The sequence below is a fragment of the Drosophila pseudoobscura genome, chromosome X, assembly GCF_009870125.1.
Source record: "Drosophila pseudoobscura strain MV-25-SWS-2005 chromosome X, UCI_Dpse_MV25, whole genome shotgun sequence".
In the NCBI taxonomy this organism is placed as follows: Eukaryota; Metazoa; Arthropoda; class Insecta; order Diptera; family Drosophilidae; genus Drosophila; species Drosophila pseudoobscura.
In genome coordinates this window covers 50,746,959-50,770,287 of record NC_046683.1, presented here as the reverse complement: position 1 = coordinate 50,770,287, position 23,329 = coordinate 50,746,959, and the positions used below count along the sequence as shown (strand labels likewise).

Below are 23,329 nucleotides of genomic sequence, written 5' to 3'. Positions count from 1 at the left end.
TGGCAGGCAATGGAACATTTTCAATTGGAACGCTTCTTTATTCATTAATATTTAAACGCCTTTGGCTGTTTGTTGCCAGCGGGATAGCCAAAGTAGCCGACACTCTTCACCTGCTGCTGGAGATCGGGTTCCATGGCCAGCGCCTTGAAGATGGCTCTCTTCAGCTGCTTGTACTGGAAGTGCGGGGGAAAAGGCATGTCCTCGAACGAAAGCATCAGCAGATTGCCGGCCTCGTTGCCCACCGCCAAAGAGCGACCACAGTGGGAAAACCTGAAAGATCATCAACAGATCAGCGAACAAATACGGACAAATCACTTCAAGAGCACCCACCGAAAGGTTGTGTAGTAGATGGTGGCATCTATCGTGGTCGAGGACACGGGCTTCAGGGTGCTGTTGCGCAAATCCCAAATGTCCACGGTGCTGCGGGTGAGCGATACCAGTATGGTGGAGTGGGTGCGACTCCAGCGGGCGCTGTGCACGGGCGAGAGATGGTGGCGCAATGTGATGACCGGCGAGAGAATGCCAGCCAGCCAAATCCGTATGCACCTGTGGGACAAACCAAATAAGTATAAGCGGAGAGCCCTTTAGAGATTCAGGCCTCACCAGTCGCTGCCGCAGGTGAGGTACATCTTGGGGGACCAAGGAGAGAACTCCATGCCCACGGCCGGGCCATTGTGCACCTGCCGCTGCTCCAGATGCTGCAGCGGATAGTTGGTGGAGTACTTGTAGAGGGTGCCCTCGTCAGTGAGGACATAGTAGATGTCTGCCTGCACCGGATCCAGTACCAGTTCCAGGCACTGCGGATGCCGATTGGCCTGCAGCGAGGCCGCCGGCACCGGACGATCGATCTTTAGGCCCTCCAGCTCGCCCTCGGCCCGCTGCAGACGCTGCTGTTCGAAGCCCAGCAAATGGGGACTGTTTATCAGGCGATACTTGGTGACGGCGCCAGCCCGGGATATGGCCAGGAAGGGTGTGATAACGGCCGGGCCACCTACATCGCCTGCTATTCGAATCCACCTGATGGCTGTCACTGGCTCAAAGTGGGGCGATGTGCTGCGGTGAGAAATGGCTAGCGGCGGCTGCTCCGGCTGCGAGATATTACGGACCTCGACGCTGCCATTATGCAGACCGATGGCCAGCAGTTGGGGAGCTGATGGGGAGAACTCCACGGTGACCACTGGCACCTCGTAGTTGAAGCAGCGTTCGGGGTTCACTGGATTCTTGATGTTCCACACGTAAACGTAGCCGCAACGCGGCAATCGGGACATATTGGCATGACTATATACGCCATAGGCCACGGCCATGATGTCGCCGTTGCTGGGGCAGAAGCTTACGTCGCTCACCGCTTGATGGACCCTAGGTAGCGGGGAGGGCGGACTCAGGCGCCACAGAAGACCCAACCGGTACTTGAACTTGACATCCTCAGCCAGCGGATCAGGCATGGCCATATTCCGGTATCGTCGCTGCTGCGGCTCGTACACATTGCTCGCCAGGATGCGCATGGTGAGCATTAGGGCCAGCTTGAAGTTGGGCATGCTGTTGATCGCTACAAACTGGTCCACGCCTCCCACGTGATATGTGGTGACCTCCATTTTCTGGGCGCCCTGCACCTGCACACTCGTGGTGGACGTTTCCAGGTCCTGGTACGTATCGAACATCTCAAAGTTGGACACATACGAGCCAATCTGCTCGGTTGTCAGGCGCTCCGTGTTCACCAGGCGCGACTTCTTCAGCGCCGTAATGGTTTGGGTGTCCGAGTCGACGGTGCGTCGCGACTTGTCCGTGCCCGCCAGCAGCTCCTCGTACCGCTGGTTATCCTCGAGCACCAGCCGGCCCTCTTCGGTGTCTGCTAGGGCCGTCATGCTGTGACGTTCGAACAGCACCACGGTGGGCGTCTTGCGCAGCAATACCTTGATGAAGGGCGTGGCAGGAGATTTGGCCGACTTGGGGGGCCTGTGAACAGAGCCAGAAACAGAGCCAGGAGTAAAGGTCTCTGGGATAGATGGTTGCTGCGGTTGCTTCGTCTCGCCCAGATGCAGCTTGTAGAGATTGATCTGAAATAGAGCAGCCTATGAGGCTATCCATCAGCGATTGATCCACTCACCCCCAGGGCAATGTCATCCAACGAGGCCCGCATCACGCACTTGGTGCGATACTCGGGCGTCCGCAGTTTCTGCATCTGCTGATGCTCCGCCGTGGAAGTCCTCATTATCGGATGGTTCCGGATCTCACGGCTCAGCTGCTCGAAATCCGCGGTGCGGTAATCCTTCTTCAGTGTGCGGGACATTTTTCGCTAATGCAGAGCTCATGCCGCCGGTGGTGGCTCATCCAATTGTTTGTGTGGATGATGACATGGCAACGCTTCGTTGCCACAACCACCACGCGCATATTGTCTGTTTTGTGCCTGTTGCAAAATGGAATTTCATTAGCCATATTACACATTACTGCATCTATCGGTGGTGCATCTATAAATATTTATAATACATATTTTCAAAAGCATGCAACAACGATGCATAATGGTAGGGAGGAAAGTTGCAGTGGGATGATTACCAAGACCGGAATACTCTAACCGAAACTCCATACAATATGATGTAGATATGCATTTAAGTGTGTGTCTAGATATCCATATTTGGGTATGGTAGATCTTTCGTCCCAATCCAATTCGAAATACAAATGTTTTTGTAAACAAATCGCCATTTTTAAGTGTGACCGTTTTGCACATTTCAGCCTTCCTCTTTCATAATCCATAGCGGCTGTTCCGCACGACTGCATTCGATCTATTGTGAATGGACACCTGAAAGCACAGCAATCAAAAACTATTTTTGAATTGCAATTTCGCAACAGAAACGCATACTCTCACGGAAGGGGGGGTAGAAAATATATAGTACACTGTGGATCATAGGGAATAAAAATTTGCAACAACCATCCAGCCAGTCTTTAACTAATACGTGAGTTTAAAATTGTTCTTTCAAAATGCCCGCTTCCTATCTTCTTGTTTCTTCCTTCCTTTTCTCTCCCCACTCGTTTCACATGGCTGCAGTCACAATAATAATACCATCTACTGTCTACTGTGAATGGACCACACAAATTTCCGCGCGAAGCTGAACGAAAAATTGTTAGTGCTATGACCTGTCGCAAGAAAAAACACACTCCACTCGAAAAAGAAGAGACCAAAAAGCAAGAAAAAACAATTCAAATGAAATTTGTATTCCAATTAGACGCGTTCCAAAGCAATTTGCCCGGACGAAGGCATTAGAAAAAGGGTCTTTAATTCCGCCACAGCGGCTGACAATGGCCAAAAGATGGAACAGAGGAAGAAGTACTTTGATGTGTGTCCAAATACACACATCCACACAGATCCGCATACTCATATCTGTAAGTAGAAGTCGAAAAAGAAGTTGTTTTATGTTAATTTGCTTTTATGCTTCGCTACGCTGATTCGCTTAATGAACAGACTGCGGCAGAAGCAGCGAACCGGCAGCGGTAAGCCAAGTGCAATATGTCAAATGGAGAGGAGAGGCAACCGTCCGCATGATGAGGAAGAAGTTTACTCCAGCATGGGGGCTCCGGGCTCCACTGTCCATTGCACGTTGATCAGCACAGCGGCAGCAGGCGGCAGGAACAACTCAGTCAACGCATCAAAGCGTTAAGCAATAAATGTGCAGGCGAACAAGAGCAACAAAAGCCAGAAACATTTCCCGACTGTCTTTCAGCTTTGCGTGCATTATGAACTTTGCACGAGCCAGCGATCACCTGTTGTTGTTACACATTTTTGGCCCACAGCCCAAGACGTCAGCAGAAGCAGCAGCTGCAGCAACAGTGCAGTCGGCGAAATTCACTGAACCGCCACCAACGCAACGCTGGCTTCGGTGTTGGTGCTGGTTTTGGCGTCGGCAGCGACTGCGACTTCTCTGTCGCCAGTGTGCACACACTGAATAAATCTGGAAATATTTGGATTGTGTTTTAATAATATTTGAGGTAAGTTTTAATTGGAAATAAGGTGAAAATAAAGAAAATTCCATTGTTTGACCCACAGCCAACCGACGCAGCATTTGTAGCAGCAAAAATGCAGATAGCCAGCAATGCAACGGTACCAGCGATGCTCTCTCTCTCTCTGCTACTTCACGGAATCTTTAAGGAGGTACGTCTTATTATCAATTTTTATTGTCAATTGCTGGAAATAATTGACAAATTCCAACGACATATTGTGGTCACCCTCCTAAACCCGTTCATAAAGTATCTTTTTACGAACATCTAATTGTCCCCAGCACGCCCTCCAAACACATAAAACTTTATGTCCATTCAGTGGTTCATCTCGATCTGGCCTATCAGATGTTGCCAAGCCCTTAAATAGCATTCTTGTTTATAGTTCATTCATTCATATCAGTTTTTACACCTGTTTTATGCCTCCACTGGCCCCAATGTGCGCTGGGCGACGTCGACAGTGACGCTGACGTGAACGCCAACGGCTACGCCGGCAGTCCGCAGTCGGCGCAACTGTTTGGTGTAACATATTTTCTTTTTATTTTTTTATTGTAGCACGGAGCTCCGCAGCAGAGCACGATAGTAGCAGGGCCCAGACGCGTTTAAGCCAAGCTCATATATATACTTTTTTTCGTAACAAAAACCGACTTTTTATTCGTTAATTAACCGTCGTGAGGGGCAGAAGTGTTTTGGCTTTGGCTCTGGCTCTGGGTCTACTCTGGCTCCGGGTGTTTGGGCGTGAAAATCGCTTAACGGAAGCTCTTGCGGAAACTTGCGGCGGGGACAGGTCCCACAATTGAGTCCACTGTCTCACCCGATGACACATGACACTTTGACTTTGACAAAAACAAATCGAAAACGCTGCTGCTAAAGAAGAAGTAGGGGAAAAACGAGAAACACCTGAGCTAATCGCTCCACATTGAGCATAACTTTCTTGAAACGCCGGCCGCTCTGTCGCTGCCACTGTCCGTGTGTCTGTGTGTGTGTGAGCGCAGTCATAATTTGTGTCGCGCACCACTTTCGGACGCCCAAGCTCGGTCTTGGTCTCGGTCTCGGCTCTGCCCTCGTCGACTGCAGACTGCAGTTACAGTTGCATTTGAACCCGGCGCGTGCTTGTGCTTGGACGACTTGTCGCCCGCTCCATTCTGTCCCATTCCCAGGGTGTGCAACACTAACAGACGACTCCCGGCGCAGTTAGTTTTTTTGGTTTTGTTTTTTTTTTTACTGCTTCCATCAGAGGGTGGCGCGTGCTCAGCGAATGACTCAAGAATGTGTCTAGTGCCGGTGGAACACTGAGTAATTCGAATTTTATGTTAATCAGTGCCGATCCGCGCTTCGATTTGCTTTTCATAATTAATGCGAGCTCTGTCAAATGTTAACAGCATTTCGCAATAATCAAAAAAAAAAAAAAAAGAAACACCCGCATAACCCTAAACGTGTTCACATAACGAAACTAATCAACGATCTTATCAATCGGACAACAAATTCAATCAGCAAAATGTTGTTTTGGAAGCGTCTTCGTCGTACCCCCAATGCTGCAACACTCACAGACGACTCTCGGCGCAGTAAGTTTTTTGTTTTTGGTTTCTGTTTCTGTTTTTTCCGTTTCCATATGAATGTGTAAGGCCACGCCCCCCGCCCACATGGCGCCCATCGGAAAGAATTGGGCAAGAAAGAAAAATTGATTTTTGGTTTGTCAGGTGGAATATCGGTTTTGGTTTCGAATATTTCTCGGCTTGGGCCACACGAAATCTCATCTCATTTGCATAATTTGCATCTTAAAAATTATTTCTGTTTCGGTTGCTGGTTTGTTGTTGCTTTTGACTGGTTTTTATTGATTTGATTTTGAGATTTTGTGATTCCCGTCTCCGTCTCCGAGCAGACCCATGTCCATGCCACTGGATCGGAGCCCATCCTCATCTTGAGTGTCGCCGCATAATAAATAACCAAGCAACATTTTATCACCTACAAAATACCTCAAACCTTAGGCCTGAAGCCTGAAGCCTCCTCAAAGCCAGACAAATACAAATGAGAGCGAGAGCTAGAGCAAGACCTAGCCCTATCCATTCCATTCCATTCACTGGAATGAATAATATCTTCTATCTGCTCATTATTCGAATTCTCACAGAACTGGCGCACATCTCGTCCGCTGCTAAAAAGATTTATGAATGGATATAATGTGTTTAACATAATTATGCATATCGCAGAGACTGCCAGAAGATAATATCTTACTATTCCTTTGCTCAGATATTGAAGGAGAAGTTTGGAAAGCTCCAGAGAGCTATCAAAGAAAAAATAGGCCTTTGGATAATCCATGTTTAGATATCCTCCTATCATTGCGCACTCCTTTCTGTGATCTGTTTTCCAACTCAGACCGCAATCAGGTGTCACCACAGATTTGTCCCAATGGCCAACGAGGTGTAGCGCCCAAGTGCCAGCGCCATTCCATCAGCAGATTCCTTCATTTTTTCAGATGTGGTTGCGCCTGCGCTTCTCCCATTTCATTTCTGCTCCATAACTTTCCACCTAAGTGCCGCCGACTATCTGTCTGAGCCGATGATGACGGTGGAGACTCTGCCGCTGCCTCTCCTCTGTCTCCCTGCGTCTGGCGATCACAGTTCTTGGGTTTTTATTTTGGTGAACATGACTTTGACTTGTGGTAATTTGATGTTAATGACAATCATCAGCCGAGGGACACAGACAGCACCAACAGCCAAAGTCGCAGCCGCAGCGTCAGCCGCAGCCACAGTCATAGCCAGAGCAGTGGTAAGACATCGACACCACCAACAAGTAAACAAGTAGAAGAACCCCTCCCCCAACTCCTTGGGCTCCAGAGCACGCTTAACACGATTCTGGAAGATCACCGAATCGTCTGCCTGCCTGCCTGCCTGACTGCCTGGCTGACAGCCAGAGAGACATTTTTATGTGCGTTCCGTTCCCAAAAGTCGTGGCCCATAATCGGCTTAGACATAGGTCGTCTCTCTCTCTCTCTCCTCCCTCTCTCACTCCTGTTGCGGTCTGGCGTTGACACTTTTGGCTATTGAGTCCATTTAGGCGTTCGTGTTATTAGTTCGTGGCCAGGGTCTTCTGTTTTTCCACTATCCACAATCCACAATCCACTCTCCCCTATCCCCCATTTCCTATAAACTAGCTTGTTTTATGGCTTTTGGTTGCTGCCCAGTGCGATATCAAAAAATGAGTTCAGCGTTTTGTTGTGACACTTTAATGGGTTTCAGGGAGAGGGAGAGCAACAGAGAACGAGAAACTATCTTCTGACCCTTTTTCAGATGGTTATCAATGTTACAAAATAGTTTTCGATTGTCTAGCTGAAATTCGTAGAGGTCTTTGAGTTGTAAATCGATTAATGCCACAGTTTCGTTAAAAAAATATTCCAATTCGCGAATGATCTAGTTTTGTATGTACTTTGGCCTCTATTCTTTTCCATAGCAACCTACCTACCTATGTTATGTGTCTGTTCGCTTATGGGAACTGTTCATCCAACGTTCACGCTTGACTGGCAATTCACCATTCACTTAAAATAGAACAGGAGACTTTCTGGCTGGTAAAGCAATACTTTAATTTTTCCCGAAAATCGTTTTTGAATTATCGGCATCTCTTTGGTATTTCATTAGAAAAGAAATCACGAATAGCTCGGGGTGAATGGTCCATTCTTCTTGCCATTCGAAACGAACGGTCTATTCGCTTAGCGGAAATTTTGAACAGCGAATCAGTTCGCAAATGTGACCTAGTGGACACAAGTGCCCCGCGCTCTTATGATGCATTCTATAAGTAAAAAACTATCTTTTATAAGTTGTTTAATTCCCATAAATTCCGTTTATAGATCTTTCACTTAACCCGCTCACTCACCCTCCCCATACACACACAAACACTCCACCACTTGCTGTGATTCCTGCACTCTCTCCCTCTGTACATTCCGCATATTGTCTGAGGGGGGGATTCGTGGTCGTCTTGAAAATCGTCTGCAAATTGCTCATAAATTACATGAAAAACCGTCGCAATGCCAAAAGCCTGCACCTACACCATCATTATCAGCTTGTAAATAAAAAGACTTTATCAATCGTTAAGCCCCAAGCGGAATATAACCGCCGCATGTCCAGGGCCAGGTTCCAGGGTCCAGGGTCCAGGGTCGTGGCAGACACAAGGGGCCGGACCGAGGAGCCGAGCAAAGATTTTGGCCCCGAAAGCCAACTCTCTCACCTAATAACATAAAAGTTATCTGCAAGGAAGAGAGCTCAAGGAGGTGGCAGAAGGCAGGACGAAGTGGGAGCTGGAGCTGGAGCCGGAGCTGAGGTTGAAGCTGGAAGATGAAGGTGGATCCCCCGAACCGAAGTACAAATATTTTTATTTATGATTTTACAGATCAGCATATTGCTCAATAATTTTACCGCAACACACAGCAACAAAATAACTTTAAAATTATGATTATCCCCAGCCCCCCCCCACCCACCAACCCACCGAAAACCCTTCTTCTTCTTCTGGCTCAGTATCCAGGCAGATGGATCGAATCCTCTCGCTTAAGTGCACCAATTTTGAAATTATTATTGCCGGCTGCGTATGCAGATAATCGTGACCTGATAGAAGGGCGGGGGGGAGCCCCGTTCCGTCGCAATAATTCAACCCAAAACCGAAATTCCATTGCAAAAAGTTCTCAAAGCGCTCTGTGATGTTCTTGTGTAGATGGTAGATGGCAGATGGTGCTTGTAGATTGCAGGATAACCGATGGAACATTTATTTAATTACTCTATTTGTGATAGTTTTGGGTCAAGATATCTGGGATAACTTGGTTGGGGCCCTAGGATCCATCTCTGGGTCGCCGGGTATTTGGGGCAGCGTTAATATTTTCCCATAAATTATTTGGGGGCTAAGAGAAAATTACTTTAAAATTTATGGGGCCCCGTGTGCCAGTGCTCGTACGGGGCAGCATCTTACACGCTGATTTGGCCCTTTTTTCGTTTTTGTTTTTGTTTTTTGGTTTCTTTTGCAATTTATGTGCCAGGCATGAGAACAGGTAAAGCGGCGACCTGGCGGTGGTGCTGTGCTGTTGGTGCTTTATGCCTTTTATACGTGGACTGCAATGATATCCACAGAATAACGTGTTTACCCCCCGTCCGTCCTGCAAGTGGGCGGACCTTGGAAAGTTCGCACGATTGATGATCGACTGACTCTCCTACTCCGTCTCCGACTCCAACTCCAACTCGAACTCCGAGTGCGAGTCGAATTCAGACTTGAACTTGGGTGAGCGACTGTCGGTCGTCGTCTGGCAGTTCCGATGACGCCGTCCTGTCACCGCACTGACATCGCCGTTTATGTAATTACACGCTCGCCGATCTACCGATCCGCCGATCCGTCCGATCCGCCCGATCCGCCGCACCGCGCCTATCACAAAGCGATCGCGATCGCACACACAGCTGCGAGTATATGTACATGTACGTCTCCTGCTACGGCTCCCCAGCTTGTAATTATTTTCTACTTAATCTTCATCACATGTGAAACATGTCGAAAAGTTAAGCGTACGGTATGGGTGCGTGGCATCCACCACACACACCCCACACAAACCCCACACACTCCACAGTCCACTCCCTCTCGCAGCGGGCGTTGCATTTCTTTGGATTTCACTTGCATTCGATTGGGATTGGTGGGCCTTGCATTTCTAATTGATAATAGCTTTCGGTAATTGCCTGTGAGCTGCGAAGAAAGATCTTGAAGAAGATGTTGTAGGGCAATCCAAAGAAATTTGAGATGGGCCAAGGTCTGCGATAGAACCAATATGTTGCAATCGGATCATTATTTTAGCCAAGGGAATTCTTTCTGTAATTCTCTCTCTAAATAAGAGCCTAAGACCCGAAAGAGATCTTCCAACAAAAGTAAACGTTTTCTTTTTTGTTCGTTTAACAAAGAAATTTCAAGTTAATAAACATTCAGTGACTCCAACAAAGACCCCATTACACATTGAAGAAATCACGTAATCGTCTGTAAATCACATGGAACAATCCCCACATCTGGTTATCAACCGCTGCTGTTCCCCCCGCTGGGCTGCTGCCGGCACGTTCGTTTCGGCCCTGACTCTGACTCTGGCTCTGACTCTGGCTCTGAATCTGGCTCTGACTCGGGTGAAAATGAAATGGTCAATGTGCGTGCAAAAGATCTTTCCGCAAGAGTTCCCCCACTCACACTCGCAGTCTCTTCTCTTCTCCCGCATTCTCACACTCTGTTTTTGTGTGTTCTCTTTTGTGGCCCTCGTCGTCGTCATCGTCGTCGTACGTGTAGGTGCACTGCATATCAGGTGTTTTGGGGTCTGGCATGCAGATGAATCCCAAAGGAGATCTCGTTCGCGTTTTGGGGGAAGTCAACCTCTGACCGAATTTCAAGCGATAATTATCGGCTGGCGTGCAAATATGCGGAAAGAATTCCTCCCCTCTTTTCCTGGGATTATTTTTGGGGCTGCTTTTTAAATGGAACTAATTAAATTTCGGCTCAGAAAGCGTTGAATTTCGTTGCGTTCGGGGAACACACACACACACACAGATACATAATTGGGGGGCTTGTAAATCAGTTCGGCCGCTCGGCAACGCCCCCACAACAAAACACACACACACACACTCGAAGCACCATTCGATGCTGCTCTAATATGCAGCCAAATTGGGGCACAAGCACTCGACACTCGACATTCGGCACTTGCCACTTGCCACTCGGCACTCCCCCCAGCACTCGCCTCACACACTTCGCACTGATTTAGTGTCATATAAAGTTGTAAGTGAAGATTATGTTACCAGAATTAATTGCTGCCAAGGTGGAGGTAACAAGGCACAGGAGAGAAAAGAGAGAGACTGTGCGTCCCCTTTCCAGTCTGGTTTTGTTCGGCCCTTCCTTCCGTTTGTCCCCTCGTTGACAGCACGTGCTTAAGTCTCCTCCGTCACCTTCTCAGAATATGCGGGGAGTGGAAAAGTGGAAGAGCGGAAGAGGGAAAGAGAGGAACAGAGGAAGAGAGGCAGAGGAGTTCCCCTTGGCTTGGTCTGGGATTTTGCTGGTAATTTTTATAATTTAATTGAAAAAATGACAGGTTTGCCCCGCAGTGGAGTGGTGGAGTGGCGGATTGGATCGTTGAAGCCTTAAAAATGCTGGAAATTGATGTGATATTGATTTTGTGCCCGCCGCCCATGCACCATACCAAGAACACCAAGCACTTTACGTGTATAAGGATGTAACTTCCTATGCGTGTGTGTACTTCATTTAAGTGTCGTTTGGCCGGGGCCTAACTTCTGGGGGATGGGCCGTAAATTGACTTTTTACTGCGACAGGAAGAGCAGGAGAAAAAGGGGGAGGGGGGAGGGGGTGGGAAGCAGGCACAGGTGTGCGACGGGCTGGGATTTCATGTCATGGCCAAAGGAGTTCCGGGCTTACACTCTGTAAATTGAGAAATTTATCTTGTGTTCTGTTTAGAGGTTTGCTTACAGTAATGATTAGTCCATTCGACCGTTATCAATAATATCTATCACTGCAACATGTGGGGCCTTTGTTGGACATGCTCTAGAGTTCGATGTCATTGCTTGCTCTCCCGTTTTGGATTCTTCTTCTGTTTGGGGGGATTCCGTTTGATGAACATTAGATAAATATTCCATATTTCTATGTATGCTGGCCGCCAAAGCAAACAGACTTTGGGTACATTTACATACATACATACATATATGTATGTACAGTGAATGATCGTATATCCGCACTAGGTAGGGGCTAAACAAAGGGTCTGCATAGAGGGCTTTCACTGTACTAACATATACACATACATATGTATGTATGCATGTATTTGTGTGCATGCCTGCTCTTGCATATGTATGTATTTGCGAACAGTAACTAAACCCAATCAAACAAATATTTGAGTTGCGTTTCACTGTGCAACTCTGTGCCCCCCTCCCATCCCCTCTACTACTCAACCTCCCACTTAAACCCCCCTCTCCACCCGCTCCACCCTCTCGTTCTCTTGTTCTTTTGCATTTCCTGCATGAGTTGATTTTATGAATATTTGCAGGAGCCACAACAACTAGAACCGCAGCAATTGCAGATTCAGAAGCAAGGTATATTTATTCCTACAGCTGCTGCTGCTCCTCCGCTCCTGCCTCTCCTGCTCCTGCTCTTCCACCTGCTGCGAGAAAGAGACAGTACTAGCCGCGACTTCAACATTGAATTAAATAATGCGGGGCGTTATTTAACCCACTGTGGATGAGTGAGAGTGTGTGTATGTGTGGTGAAAATGTTGCCATTTAAAGGGTCGCGTCGAGTGGCAAAAAGTGAAAAATAAACGGTACTTGGCTGACGGCTGCTTTCGCTCGACCTCTGCTACGCTACGCTCTCTCTCTCCCTCTCTATCCCGTTCTCCTTGTTGCCATTTATCTTTCGTTTTGCTTCGCACGAATGTAGGCAGCTTTAATTCCAGTCGCTACCGATTCCCGTCTCCAACTCACCCGCAACGAAGTCAATTTGGTTTAAATGTAGCATAACTCTCGGCTCTCGCAATGTACTCGTACACCTTGAGTGCCCCTCCTCTCCCTCTCCCTCCCGCACTCCCTCACCCTCTCTCGCTTTCCATCATAATTATGTATGAACGCAATTACAACCGCCTGTGGGTTGGGCGGTGTGCGGGGTGCGGTGTGCGGTGTGCCTGCCCTTTCACTGCATGCAGCAGTGCAGCACAAACATTGCTCGGAACAGGAATAGCGAATGTTGCGGATTTCGGTTTCCAGCTACAACGTGATGTAACAAAAAAAAAAAAACAATTACCATATGGCAGCAACAGCAGCTGGTGTCTTCCCGATTCCAGGGCTCCTCCCCTCTGCACCCCAGCACCCCACCACCTGCCGCCTTCCACTGTTATGTAATCCTTTTCGAGCCGTCAGCAAAGTTGTTGGCGAAATTGTTTAGATTTTTTCATACATGCATTTCGTATGCACCTTCCCCCCGCCGCATTCTCTATTCTATTTGGCTCTTACTTCCTCTTGCACTATCTTCGTTTTATTTGAATACCCTCTTCGAAGAGGGTACTTCCATTTTGAGCAGCTCAGAGATGCACTTCTATGCACGAGTATGTGGATATATTCTGGATCAAGATCTGAATCGGTAATCGAATCGAATCATAGGCCGCTCTTTTTGCTGCAATTTGGAACAACTACTATTAAAGGGTACCAAAGTCTTGGACAGACGAAAGTACATTTTGTTTCTTGTATTTTTGATAAGATTTTTGTTTTGTTTTGTTGCATTTCTGAGTGGTTCAGTGGAAGAGAAAGAAAGAAAGAATGTATGAAAAGCGAATTTTGTAGAATATTTGATGCGAGGTAAATGTGCAGTTTGCACTGAAAGAAATACATATATAACAGTTGTTTTCAATGTATGTATATGTATGTATGATATTTTTGCTGATAAATATTCGCCTTAACTGTGAACTCCGAGAGGGAGATGGGGAGTTAGGAGAAGGAAAGGAAGAGCGATAGAGAACCATTGGAGTGGCTTCTAATCCCCTCCATTGAAAGAGCACTGGTAGAGCCCTGGAGCCGCACACACAGAGTAACCCTAACGAAAAGGAGTGATAGAGATGGCCATATGACAGGGGAACTCAAAACAAAGGCAAAGGCGGAATCCAAAGAAGAGAAAATGCGAAACGCGTGCCTTGCTGGAGTTCCCTCTGTCTCTCTCTCTCTCTCTAGCGCTGAGGGGGAGGTAGCAATAACAGAAACAACAACGGAAAGGAGCAGAAGATGACGAGAAACTTGAGCGTCAAGCAGGCAGAAGCTTTAAGCCGCTAAATTGTATCGGATTACAGCAAATTCCAAGCCACGAAGCTGGAAATTCCTTACCCACAGGCGGCGGGCAATCCTCCCCAGCATGGATGTTACTACCTCGCTCAATCCCCCCCACTCCCCCACTCACGCACTGCAGTTGGTATGTTAATGAAGGTGCTTCACTCGACGGAGGGTCGGCGGCTGGCTGGTGTGGGTGTCGTCCTCGACAACTAAAAAAAAATGGCTGCAGGGCAACTGCATAGAAACGGATCAGAGACGCGAGAGAGAAAGAGAGAGAGAGAGCGAGAGAGAGAGTGGAGGAAGGCAGGCAGGATGACACACAAGTGCGGCCCGCTGAACCCGTGAACCCGCTACGGGGCTGATGGGAAAGTGGATAGGGAATAGGAATTATGAAAACCAGAACAACAGAGAAATCTTAACACAGTTTCCCCGCAACACGAACATTTAAACAAAGACAATCGATGGCCAGTAATCTCTCGAGAGAGCCGAAAAAAAAAACCCAAAACGTTGCAACGCGAAAGGGAGCCCACAGAAATTGCAGACAATTTGCCTAATTCGCGTTCATCGCTCTCTCACCCTCCCTCCCTCCCGGGCCCATCTTCTGCTTCTAAGAACAGGATGAGCATTCCGCATTCCGCACTCCGCACTCCGCATTCCCTTTCCCGTTTCAGGGGCAAAACAGCAACAAAAATTGCTGCGGTTTTGGCGGGGGCTTTGGCTTAGGTAACTGCAATTATTGTTTGCGGCTTTTCAATTGCCTTGCGAGCACCACTACCCCGTGCCACTCCCCGTTGGAGTCCCATCATCCATCCATCCATCCAACCCGAACCCAAACCCAAACCCAATCCCAGTTTCGGGTCGAGTCTGGGGCTGGGGCTGGGGCCGGGGCTGCCTTGCAGTCAGTCATCATAAGGTGAGAATATAATAGCGCAATCGTGAGATGCGTGACTGCAATTGCCCCTACGCCCGAGTCCGACTATGCACAGTGGGATGAATGCCAGCATTATCCAGTGATAATTTGTCGAAAAATTCAAGAATGATTAAAATGAGGAGATATTGTCAAAAGGCTGATTTGTGGAAAAAAAAAATGAAATGCCCTTGCAGATCGCCCCTTTGGCAGCTTAATCTATTGACACCCACAGTGCCTGTGTGAGTGACTGGGAATTCAGATCTGAGTCTTCGGGGCTCCAGCTGATAAGCAGCCCCCGAACAAACAAATAATAATGCACGATTTGTGGGCTGGGTCAGGGGCAGGGGCTGCGGCTGCGGCAGGGGCAGGGGCAGGGGCAGCGGACTGAGCGGAAACCGTGTGCGCTCTTTGATTGAGCAGCGCGCGCTCGCCGTTAACTAATTGAGCTTTATTGTGGGAGGGCGGGACTGGAAGTGGAATTGGAAGTGGAACTGGAACTGTAACTGGAACGCTGGGCCTTTATTCTCTGCCTTTTGCTGTTGTTGCTGTTGCTGTTGCGGTGCTCTTTTGCCGCAGACAACTTTCCTGGACACCCGCTCACTATCCCACGCTCGTCCCCAACTCTCTCTGAAGGAGGGAAAGGAAAGGGGAAGGGTCTCGTAGGACTGGGACCCTGTGTCTGCCATTTAATTAAAAATGAAAAGTTCTTGTTAAGAAAAGGTTCCGCAAAACATTTTGCGGAAAATTAAAAGTTTTCCCTTTTATTTGTTCCTGCCGCTTTTTTTTTTTTTTTTTTTTGGGAAGCGTCACATGTGAAGGAGCAGCACATTTGCGGTACAACACATATGTATGTACATTCGGAATTTTCGCCAGTTTTCAGCTGGGCAATTGTCTGAGAGGCTTTGTTTGTTTGTCAACTTTCGGAGGACGAGTGGGGGGCGGGGACAGGCCTTTAAGATTTATTTATTTGTAAAACAGAATTTCAGTCTTATTAAGGGGAACCTTTCTTGAGAGGATCAGCGATAGATGGTTCTTACTTTCATTTATCTCCTCTGACCATTCTCTATAGTTCCCTAGAGCTGCCATCCTGCGAGTTCCTTTGAATTATTTGTACTATAATAATGTTGTACATACTCCCATTCTTAGGGCAGACAATTTGCATAGTCAATCATTTTTCCATCATAATAATCCCAGTGGGGGCTACCATAGTTTACTGCACAAAACTTTCCCCCTTTCAGGGTTCAGAGTTCAAGCCATGTCCTCATTGCGCAACAGCCAAAGTCATAAAATCAAAATAAAAACTTTTTGTTCAATCCGTAGCACAGAGAGAGAGAGAGAGAGCAAGAGAGAGAGGAGAGGAGAGAGCGAAAAATCTGAAATATTAAAGCCAGGTCTATTAAACTTTTTTTTCGCCCTGGCAGACTGTGGGCCAACTTTTGCCATGTATAAAACATATGATTTTTGCTTGATGGCCCCGCGGGCCAATTTATGTGTAGAACAAATGGCTCTGGCACACAAAAGCAGGAAAGCAGGAAGGAGTCGGGACTAGGGACTCGGGACTCCGGACTCAGGACTCCTTTGCCTGCACTGGCTGCTCTTGCTGCTGCGTTACTCTAATAAAATAAACCTGAAGCCCCGCCAGTTGCCTGTGGGCTGTAAATTTGAGCGCCTCTGCGCCTCTCGTGCAGACATAAATTGTGTGTTAAATACATTTTATGCGTTTGCCAAGGACAGACGTGGTCTCCAGCCACACGGCCTCGAAAAGGAGGAGTGTCTTGGTTCCTGCCTTGGAAGAAAGTCAGTCATGCTGCAAACCTAATCAAGGCCGCTTCTTGCTCCTACTCCGACTCCGGCTCTGACTCTGACTGCGACGCCGACTCTGACTCCGGCTCCTGCCTCTATTCTTCCTCCCTGTTGACATGGCTCCGGGCTACGTTTTCTCCCGTTTTTGATGTATGGCCACAGCCGAAGTCAGTGGCAGATTCAGAGTCCGTACAACGTGTCGTATGCGTATTATTAACGCACGTAAGTCGCTTGCCTTTCCCCGTTCGTTCTCCGGCTCTTGCTGTTCTTGTTCCTGCTTCTGTCTGCCTGCCTGCTTGCTTGCCTGCCTGCTTGCTTGCCTGCCTCTTTGGTAATCCTTTTGCTGTTGCTAGCTTGCCTCCTTTGTTGTTGCCACGGCACCAGCTGAACACATACACATGTTTGTGTCACATTTGGACCCACACTCCTCGCACGCACTCCTCGTATTCCTCGGAAAATTCCCTCTAAATGGAACCCTTCTCGCCCACAAATGGTTGAGGGAGGGGTGGGGGCTGACGGTTTTGTGTTTGTGTTTGTCTGCTTGTTTGAGTCGCCTCCGTTTGGCATTTCCTTTGTATATTATAAAGAAATTTGTTGGGACTTGCTGTTGCTGCTGCTGCTGTTTCTGCTGCTGCGGCAGAGTGCTCCAGTATTGTGGGCGTGGTCGTGGTACCTTGTCGACTTTCAGCTACTCTACTGGAGAGCCTTTTCCTTGGCGTTTGCATACTTTTAGCGCATTCCATGGGTTCTGTTCTTGGCCGGAAATGCTTTTAGTTGTTCCTTGCTCCTTGCTTTTTGGGACATGGGACTTGTTTGCTCTCAGTCCTGGCTGCTGGCTGCTGGGTGCTGGCTGCTTCGTGCTTCGTATTCTGCTCCTGCCACGCCTTCGTCGCTTCTTTATTCCCGTTTAAATTCCATTTTAATTTGTTGTGTTTCGTTTCATTTTTCATGTTTTTCCACAACGTATTTAAAACATTTCGTTTTTTCTTTTGTTTTTTTTTTTTTCTTTTTTTGCCGGTGAGCTCAAGAGCGCTTAATTACCAGCATTTCTATGGCATCCTCTGGAAGGCACGGCGAGGAGTCCTTTGGATGTGGGGTCTTTGGGGCTGGCGCCAGGAGCTGTTGAAATGATTTTCGTTAATTTGGTTCGCTTTCGCCAGAGCGGAGCTGCTTGCAACAGTCACAGTCGACTCTTCCGGGGCGACTCGATTGTATTCCATTTTATTGCAATTCATTTGATTTCGTTTCATTTAATTTGATGAGGAAATGGAAACCAATTGTGGGGGGCCTGTGGGGGCGGTGCGGGCTGCGCTAGATCCGTTTTGTGGCCTGCGCTTCAATTTGTAAATTGTTGATTTTCATTTTTTTTTTTTTGCCACCAAGAACATTTCCGTTTTACTCTCTCAAAGCGAACTTAATGACTGCAGAGGTCTTTAATGGTGGTAAAAGATGATTAAAGTGTTCCATTAGGGAATGTTTTTTGGGGGGGAGAAAGGTAAGAATTGAACTGCAAATGGATACGGATATGGATACGTGGTTGGGTACACAGAATTTGGCACATATCTGGCAGAAGCAGCAATCGATCTTAAACCTACTCGTATAATAGGCAAAACTCCATCTGATCCTAGCTAGATTTTGTTTTGCGGCTGTTATTAGGTCTAATAACTGTATTGTTTTCTTCTTGAAATACTCACGCGTCGTGCAGCAGCGCCTCTCGGTCTGTTGGATGCGATTCTGCCTGGAATCCGCGTGGATCTTCGTCTATGGCTCCTTGTTGGTGCAGTCAAGTAATCCCATTGTAAGAGTCCATTAATATCAACTGCAATTAGTGTTGCCATTGAAACAAACCCAAATTGTTTATATTTTTCTTTGGAACACGGAGTATGGACTAGTCAGCTTGAACTCTTCTTTATTGATTGATAGATTTTAAAGCCTTGTCTTCAAGACACATAAGAGCTCTGCATGCTCTTGTCTGCGTATTACCTGGTTCTTCTTGATTTCCGCATTCAATTCCAGCAATTATCCAAGGCATATATTATTCAATGAGAGCATGGAAATTATTGTTCGACTGTAGGGCTGCATGCGTGGCAAATGTGTGGGAAAAACAGCCATCAAGTGTGGTAACAATAAAATAGTTTTTAGTTGGTTAAACACGAGCTACCGCAAAATGGATTCCATGGATGTCTGTGAGTGGGTGAGTGGGGGGTGGGGGGTTGCGCCGGACAAAAGCCTGCCGTTTGCCTGCCGCTTCAAGGAGCAGAGAAGTGGAAATGGATTCTTGTTGGAAATATTTTAATTGATTTTAAATATATAAAATATGCGTGTATTTTATTAAATATTCATTTGCAATGGGTTTCTGCCTGTCTGCCTTTTATTTGTGCAAATGAAAATGATTTCATTTTGGAATTTTCCACACACACACATTTACACTCATTTACACTCGCACTCTGTCCTTTTATTTTGTTGTTTTTGAGCATGGCAAAAACATTTGCATAATCGGCTTATTCCACTAATCAGCTAAGTAAATTATACAGAACCATTGATGCAATCAATACAGAGAGATTTATACAGATGTAGGTGTAGATGTAGATGTATCTCTGGCTGGCTAGATCCATTACAAAGAGTGGAAACACGCTTTGATGTTGCTGCCACTCGATGCGGCATTCATGGGAATCAATTGAATGCCCCTCAAAGCGCTCTCTAAACAATCCGCAACTACTTAGGATCCCCCCTTTATCCCCTTTGAATCGCCTCCCCATCCTTTGTATGAACAAAAGACAACAACGAAATAATCGCCAAAGAAGGAGTAGAAGGAGGGGCTGGGACCCCGGCATTAGAGATAGATGCCATGCCTTTGTGTCACTGCAATTGACAAAATAATCACTGCTACATGGCTGGGTTGCTGCAGCTTACAAAAGCCGCTTCTTCTGGCTCCTGGGTTCTGAGTTCTGGCTACCACAACACACATATTTTTCCCGCCTAAACGAACAAACGGGCAACACCAACAACAACATGTAGGAATTCTATAAATGAAATTCGGACTAAAAGATACCCCTCGAAGCGGTAGCTAAAGATAATCACTTTTCTTTGTTGATTTCTTTACAACAAGCTATACAAGTATATCTTTGAAATTACATATATCTTGATGATGGGATTACTTTAGAAGCACCATCAGTCGAAGATCGGCACGTAGTCCATGCAGAAGCTCATACCTCAAACCGAGGGGCGTTGCTACACGACGCGAGATTATTTTAAGTAGTACTTTTAGAACATAAAGTGGATGGTGGATTTCTATCATATTTGGGTTATTATGGACCTCATGTGGATGTATCAACGGTTAACAGTAGAATCTCCCCATATCCAGACAATCTCCAAACAATCGGCTGTATCCCTGCTAATTTCGCTTACAGGGTATCCAAAACACAAACAACAACACTATTAAACGTTTAGCAACATTTTCTCATGCGCACGTTTGTGGCATCCAAGCAACATTTGCCGCTGAGATGATGCTGCTTGCAACATGTGTACACCACGAGCATCGTTTTGGAGCTCCAGCTTCGGCCCTGGCTCTGGGGCTCTGGCTCTGGCGGCACTGTGGCTTCGGCTTTGGCTTTGGCTCTACATCTGCTGTTGCTAGTTGTTGTTCTTGTTGCTGCCTGCTGCTGCCTGCTGCCTCGTGGCTTCGTGTGGTCTTCGTGTGTGCGCTCGTGTGTGCGTTTCCACTACACATTTTCCGTGCGATTTTTCAACAGTTTGCAAAAAAGCAGTGTTTTTGCGCGCCGAACACGAGGCCTCAGCTCCAGCTTTCAGTCTGTGTTCGCTGTCTGTTGCTTGCGGTTCGACTTTAGCCAGCAACCGGGGCTCCCCAACAGCAGCAGCAGAGGCAGAAGCATTCCATTCCTCGATCCGTTGCATCCACACAGCGTGCGTTGAACATTTTTTTTGAGAATTGTTTTTAAATCAAAAGGAGCCACCTATCAGAGAAGAAGTTGGAAAAAAATATGAAATAAAACTACGAAAAAAAATAAAAAAATAAAATAAAACTTGTGAAAACAAAAAAATCATACAAACAAAAAAAAACACGTAGAACCGTACTCCTGGTACGTATTCCGGGGTAATCCCCCAAGCGGCTTTTCCCTACATATGTATGTGTGTGGGTGTGTGTTGTTTTTTGTTATTTTTTTGTTGTTTGTGTGTGTGTCTCAGAGCGGAAGTCGTTGCCGTCGCCATTGTTGTGGAGGGGAAAACCCCTCAAAAATAGAGCAGGGGCAGAGGCAGAGACAGAGTCAGAGGCAACAACGGAAGTGTGTTATTAGTGGCGCCTCAAAATTATATTTACTTACACAAAAAGTACTCCATCCGATGCGCCATCAGATTTATGAAGTAACAAAAGTTGGCGGCGCTCTCCACTCGAATTAGATTCATTAAAATTTATGCAAAAGTTTGCCTCCAAATATTCCATATGTCTGTGGCTGTGTGTACGAGTGGAGTGTTCTGTTGTGTGTGTGTGTCTGTGTGTGTGTTTGTGTGTGTCTTTTGTGGCAAAAGTTTTAATTGAAGAAAACTTATCGCCGCATAAATGCTGGCTACGCTATGGAAATGCTATGCTAATTGAAATATAACGTTTGCAACACTGTAACAACGGTTTATTTATCGAGTGCTAAAGAAGGGACGGGGAAAAGGGACAGATAAGGAAATAGAGCAGAAAGGGCGAGAGATAGAGGGAGCCAGGGAGCTTCCAAGTGAAGCAGTTTGGGTATTCCGTGGGTTAAACGGGGGTTCAAGTTTCGACTTGATCTTCCGATCTGAGCATAATTTCTCTATCATACAATTACTTTTACGCAAGCTGGTGGAAGCTGGGAGATGATTCCAAAATGAATAATTGAGGGACTCCCAAAAAGATCTATCAAAAATGAAGATCCCATTACAAAGGAGTGTGCCATTACTGACCTCATAATTTGTTTAGCAAGATATCCCACAGGGCGGTGTAACCTGAGATATAATTCAAGAAATTGAAATTGGTAGAGATACAACCCTCAGGTAAAGGATCGTCCATAAATTCCTATTGGCCGGTTAAAAAGAAGCAAGTACTTGTACATTCTAAAATATTTTTGGGATATATAGGAACGGATTAGCGGGTAAACCACAACCACAGCGTTCTTTAGTAATTCTGGCTGTAGATCTAGTAGTGTAAGATGGTTAAAATACAGATGAATGCACTAGAACTGCGGTACAGTGGGGCCAGGAACACATTATCCCTTAATCCTGTCGCTATTTACGATTAATCCTGCAATTACATGATTATTTAGTAGAGACCAGACCCCCTTTTGAACCATACCCCACCCACAATCCTTTTATACAATATTTGCTTTCAGAGACTGATGCTCTTGAATAAACATTCCTCTCGACGTGTATTACCATTCGATCCACCCCCTTGACAGTCAGTTTTATTCGAAAACAAAAAAAAACCAAAAAAACCTTCCCTCGTTAATCATTGAAGCCCATAAAACACATGGGGCTATAAAAGCGTCCGTTCGGTCTTTCGTTAATCTGAGCGCCTTTTAAACTTTTCTAACTCGTTATTAAAAACTTTTTTAATATCCTTGCGAAAAAGAAAAGCAGAAACTTCCGCATTGAGCGACGGCCCGACCGCATATCAAATTCAATAATCACTTAAAACTCATAAATATTTTGTTGGCTCTCTGACAGAGAAAATTCCACTTGCCACAGTTTGGGAAAAAAAAGCGAGTCGCCCTCTGTGGCTGCGGCATGGCCCTGACATCACGGGGGAGTGTGGAGTCTGCTGCTGTCAATGTCACTTCAATGATTAAAACTTCAACACAAATAAAAACGGGCAAAAGGATAGCGCGGACAGGCCAGGACCAAACCGAAACGAAACGAGCTGTACCGAGCCGAGCCCAAAGCACAACCCAATCATCCACCGACGCACTGACCCCCATACCACCTATACCACCCGTCAACCCATCAGCCCATCAGCCATCCCACCCATGATTCGGATTCTCCTTTTTTTTTTTTAATGAAAACATAAACATCTCCTTTACCCCGAAGTACCTCCTGCAATTTACTCTTCGCGCACTTCCTGTTTTCCTGCCGCCTGCCGCCTGGCGCCTTTGTTTTCTTTCTGCTGTGGTTCGTAATAAATTTTTAATTTTGCTTAATTGAAAATGGCCCCGCCTTCAGCAGCGGATTCAGCGAAAAGAAGGAACAAGAATAATGGGAAATAAAGAAAATATCGGAACTTAATATTGGAAAGTAAATTTAACAACTTGATTTCCATGCTGCCCCCAGAAAAGAGACTCCTGGAATGGGTTCTGAGTGCTGGCTATGGCTATGGCTATGGCTATGGCTGGGTATACTGTAACCTCTCATTGTCTGGTGGCTCGCACGTGCTCGGAGGGATCAGTAGAGAGCCACTGAGACACGTTCAAATGTCTCTTCATGGCAGCTCTGGAGTGTGTTTGTGTGTGTGTGTGTGTGCCACTCAAGTGTGGCGGGGGCAAGGTGCTAAAAGCTGTTCACATATTTATATAGCTGACTGTACCATATATGGGCAAACATTTAAACAAACAACAGCAGCAGACACTCCGCTTAGATGGGAGGGGCGGCGGGGGAGATTCTATGGGGGGAAAAAGAGCCACTGTACGGGTGCTAAAAATGGGTCACATTCTTGTCTCGTGCACGTTGCCCCATGAATGGCGTTCATTTTGTGGCGCCAAGGCATTGCAACTTGCACTGAGAGAAAGGAAAGGTTCTGCAAATAATGCAGAACGGGGTCTGATAACAATTGACAGCCGGTTCGAGG

The 23,329-nt window shown here is 46.7% G+C and overlaps 2 protein-coding genes across 3 annotated transcripts in view; one reads left to right on the top strand and one right to left on the bottom strand.

Annotated features, from left to right (window-relative positions):
• Positions 1-23: 23 nt before the first annotated feature.
• Positions 24-2,701, bottom strand: LOC4813751 (WD repeat-containing protein 78). The gene is made up of 5 exons (XM_001353695.4): positions 2,551-2,701; positions 2,105-2,404; positions 604-2,054; positions 331-546; positions 24-270 (listed from the first exon to the last, which is right to left on the bottom strand). The coding sequence occupies exons 2-5, from the start codon at positions 2,285-2,287 to the stop codon at positions 45-47; spliced, it is 2,076 nt and encodes a 691-aa protein (XP_001353731.3). The 5' UTR covers positions 2,288-2,404; positions 2,551-2,701; the 3' UTR covers positions 24-44.
• Positions 2,702-2,730: 29 nt separating this feature from the next.
• Positions 2,731-23,329, top strand: part of LOC4813165 (uncharacterized) — a 47,613-nt gene continuing 27,014 nt past the window's right edge. Inside the window, exons 1-4 of one of the 2 annotated variants that reach the window (XR_001453181.2) lie at positions 2,731-2,948; positions 3,041-3,375; positions 3,455-3,978; positions 4,037-4,141. Coding sequence is in view for 1 of the 2 variants with exons in the window: in XM_001353698.4 (XP_001353734.4) it covers positions 5,357-5,549 (193 nt within the window). In the remaining variant the exon portion in view is untranslated. Of the gene's footprint in view, positions 2,949-3,040; positions 3,376-3,454; positions 3,979-4,036; positions 4,142-4,563; positions 5,550-23,329 lie in introns of those variants that run through there. The other variant, XM_001353698.4, reaches the window with a different exon arrangement.

Coding starts and splice junctions, on each gene's coding strand:
- LOC4813751 (XM_001353695.4), bottom strand. CDS start 2,287: ATGTCCCGCACACTGAAGAAGGATTACCGCACCGCGGATTTCGAGCAG. Junction 2,055..2,104: donor TGGATGACATTGCCCTGGGG/GTGAGTGGATCA, acceptor GCTCTATTTCAG/ATCAATCTCTACAAGCTGCA. Junction 547..603: donor CTCACCTGCGGCAGCGACTG/GTGAGGCCTGAA, acceptor TTTGTCCCACAG/GTGCATACGGATTTGGCTGG.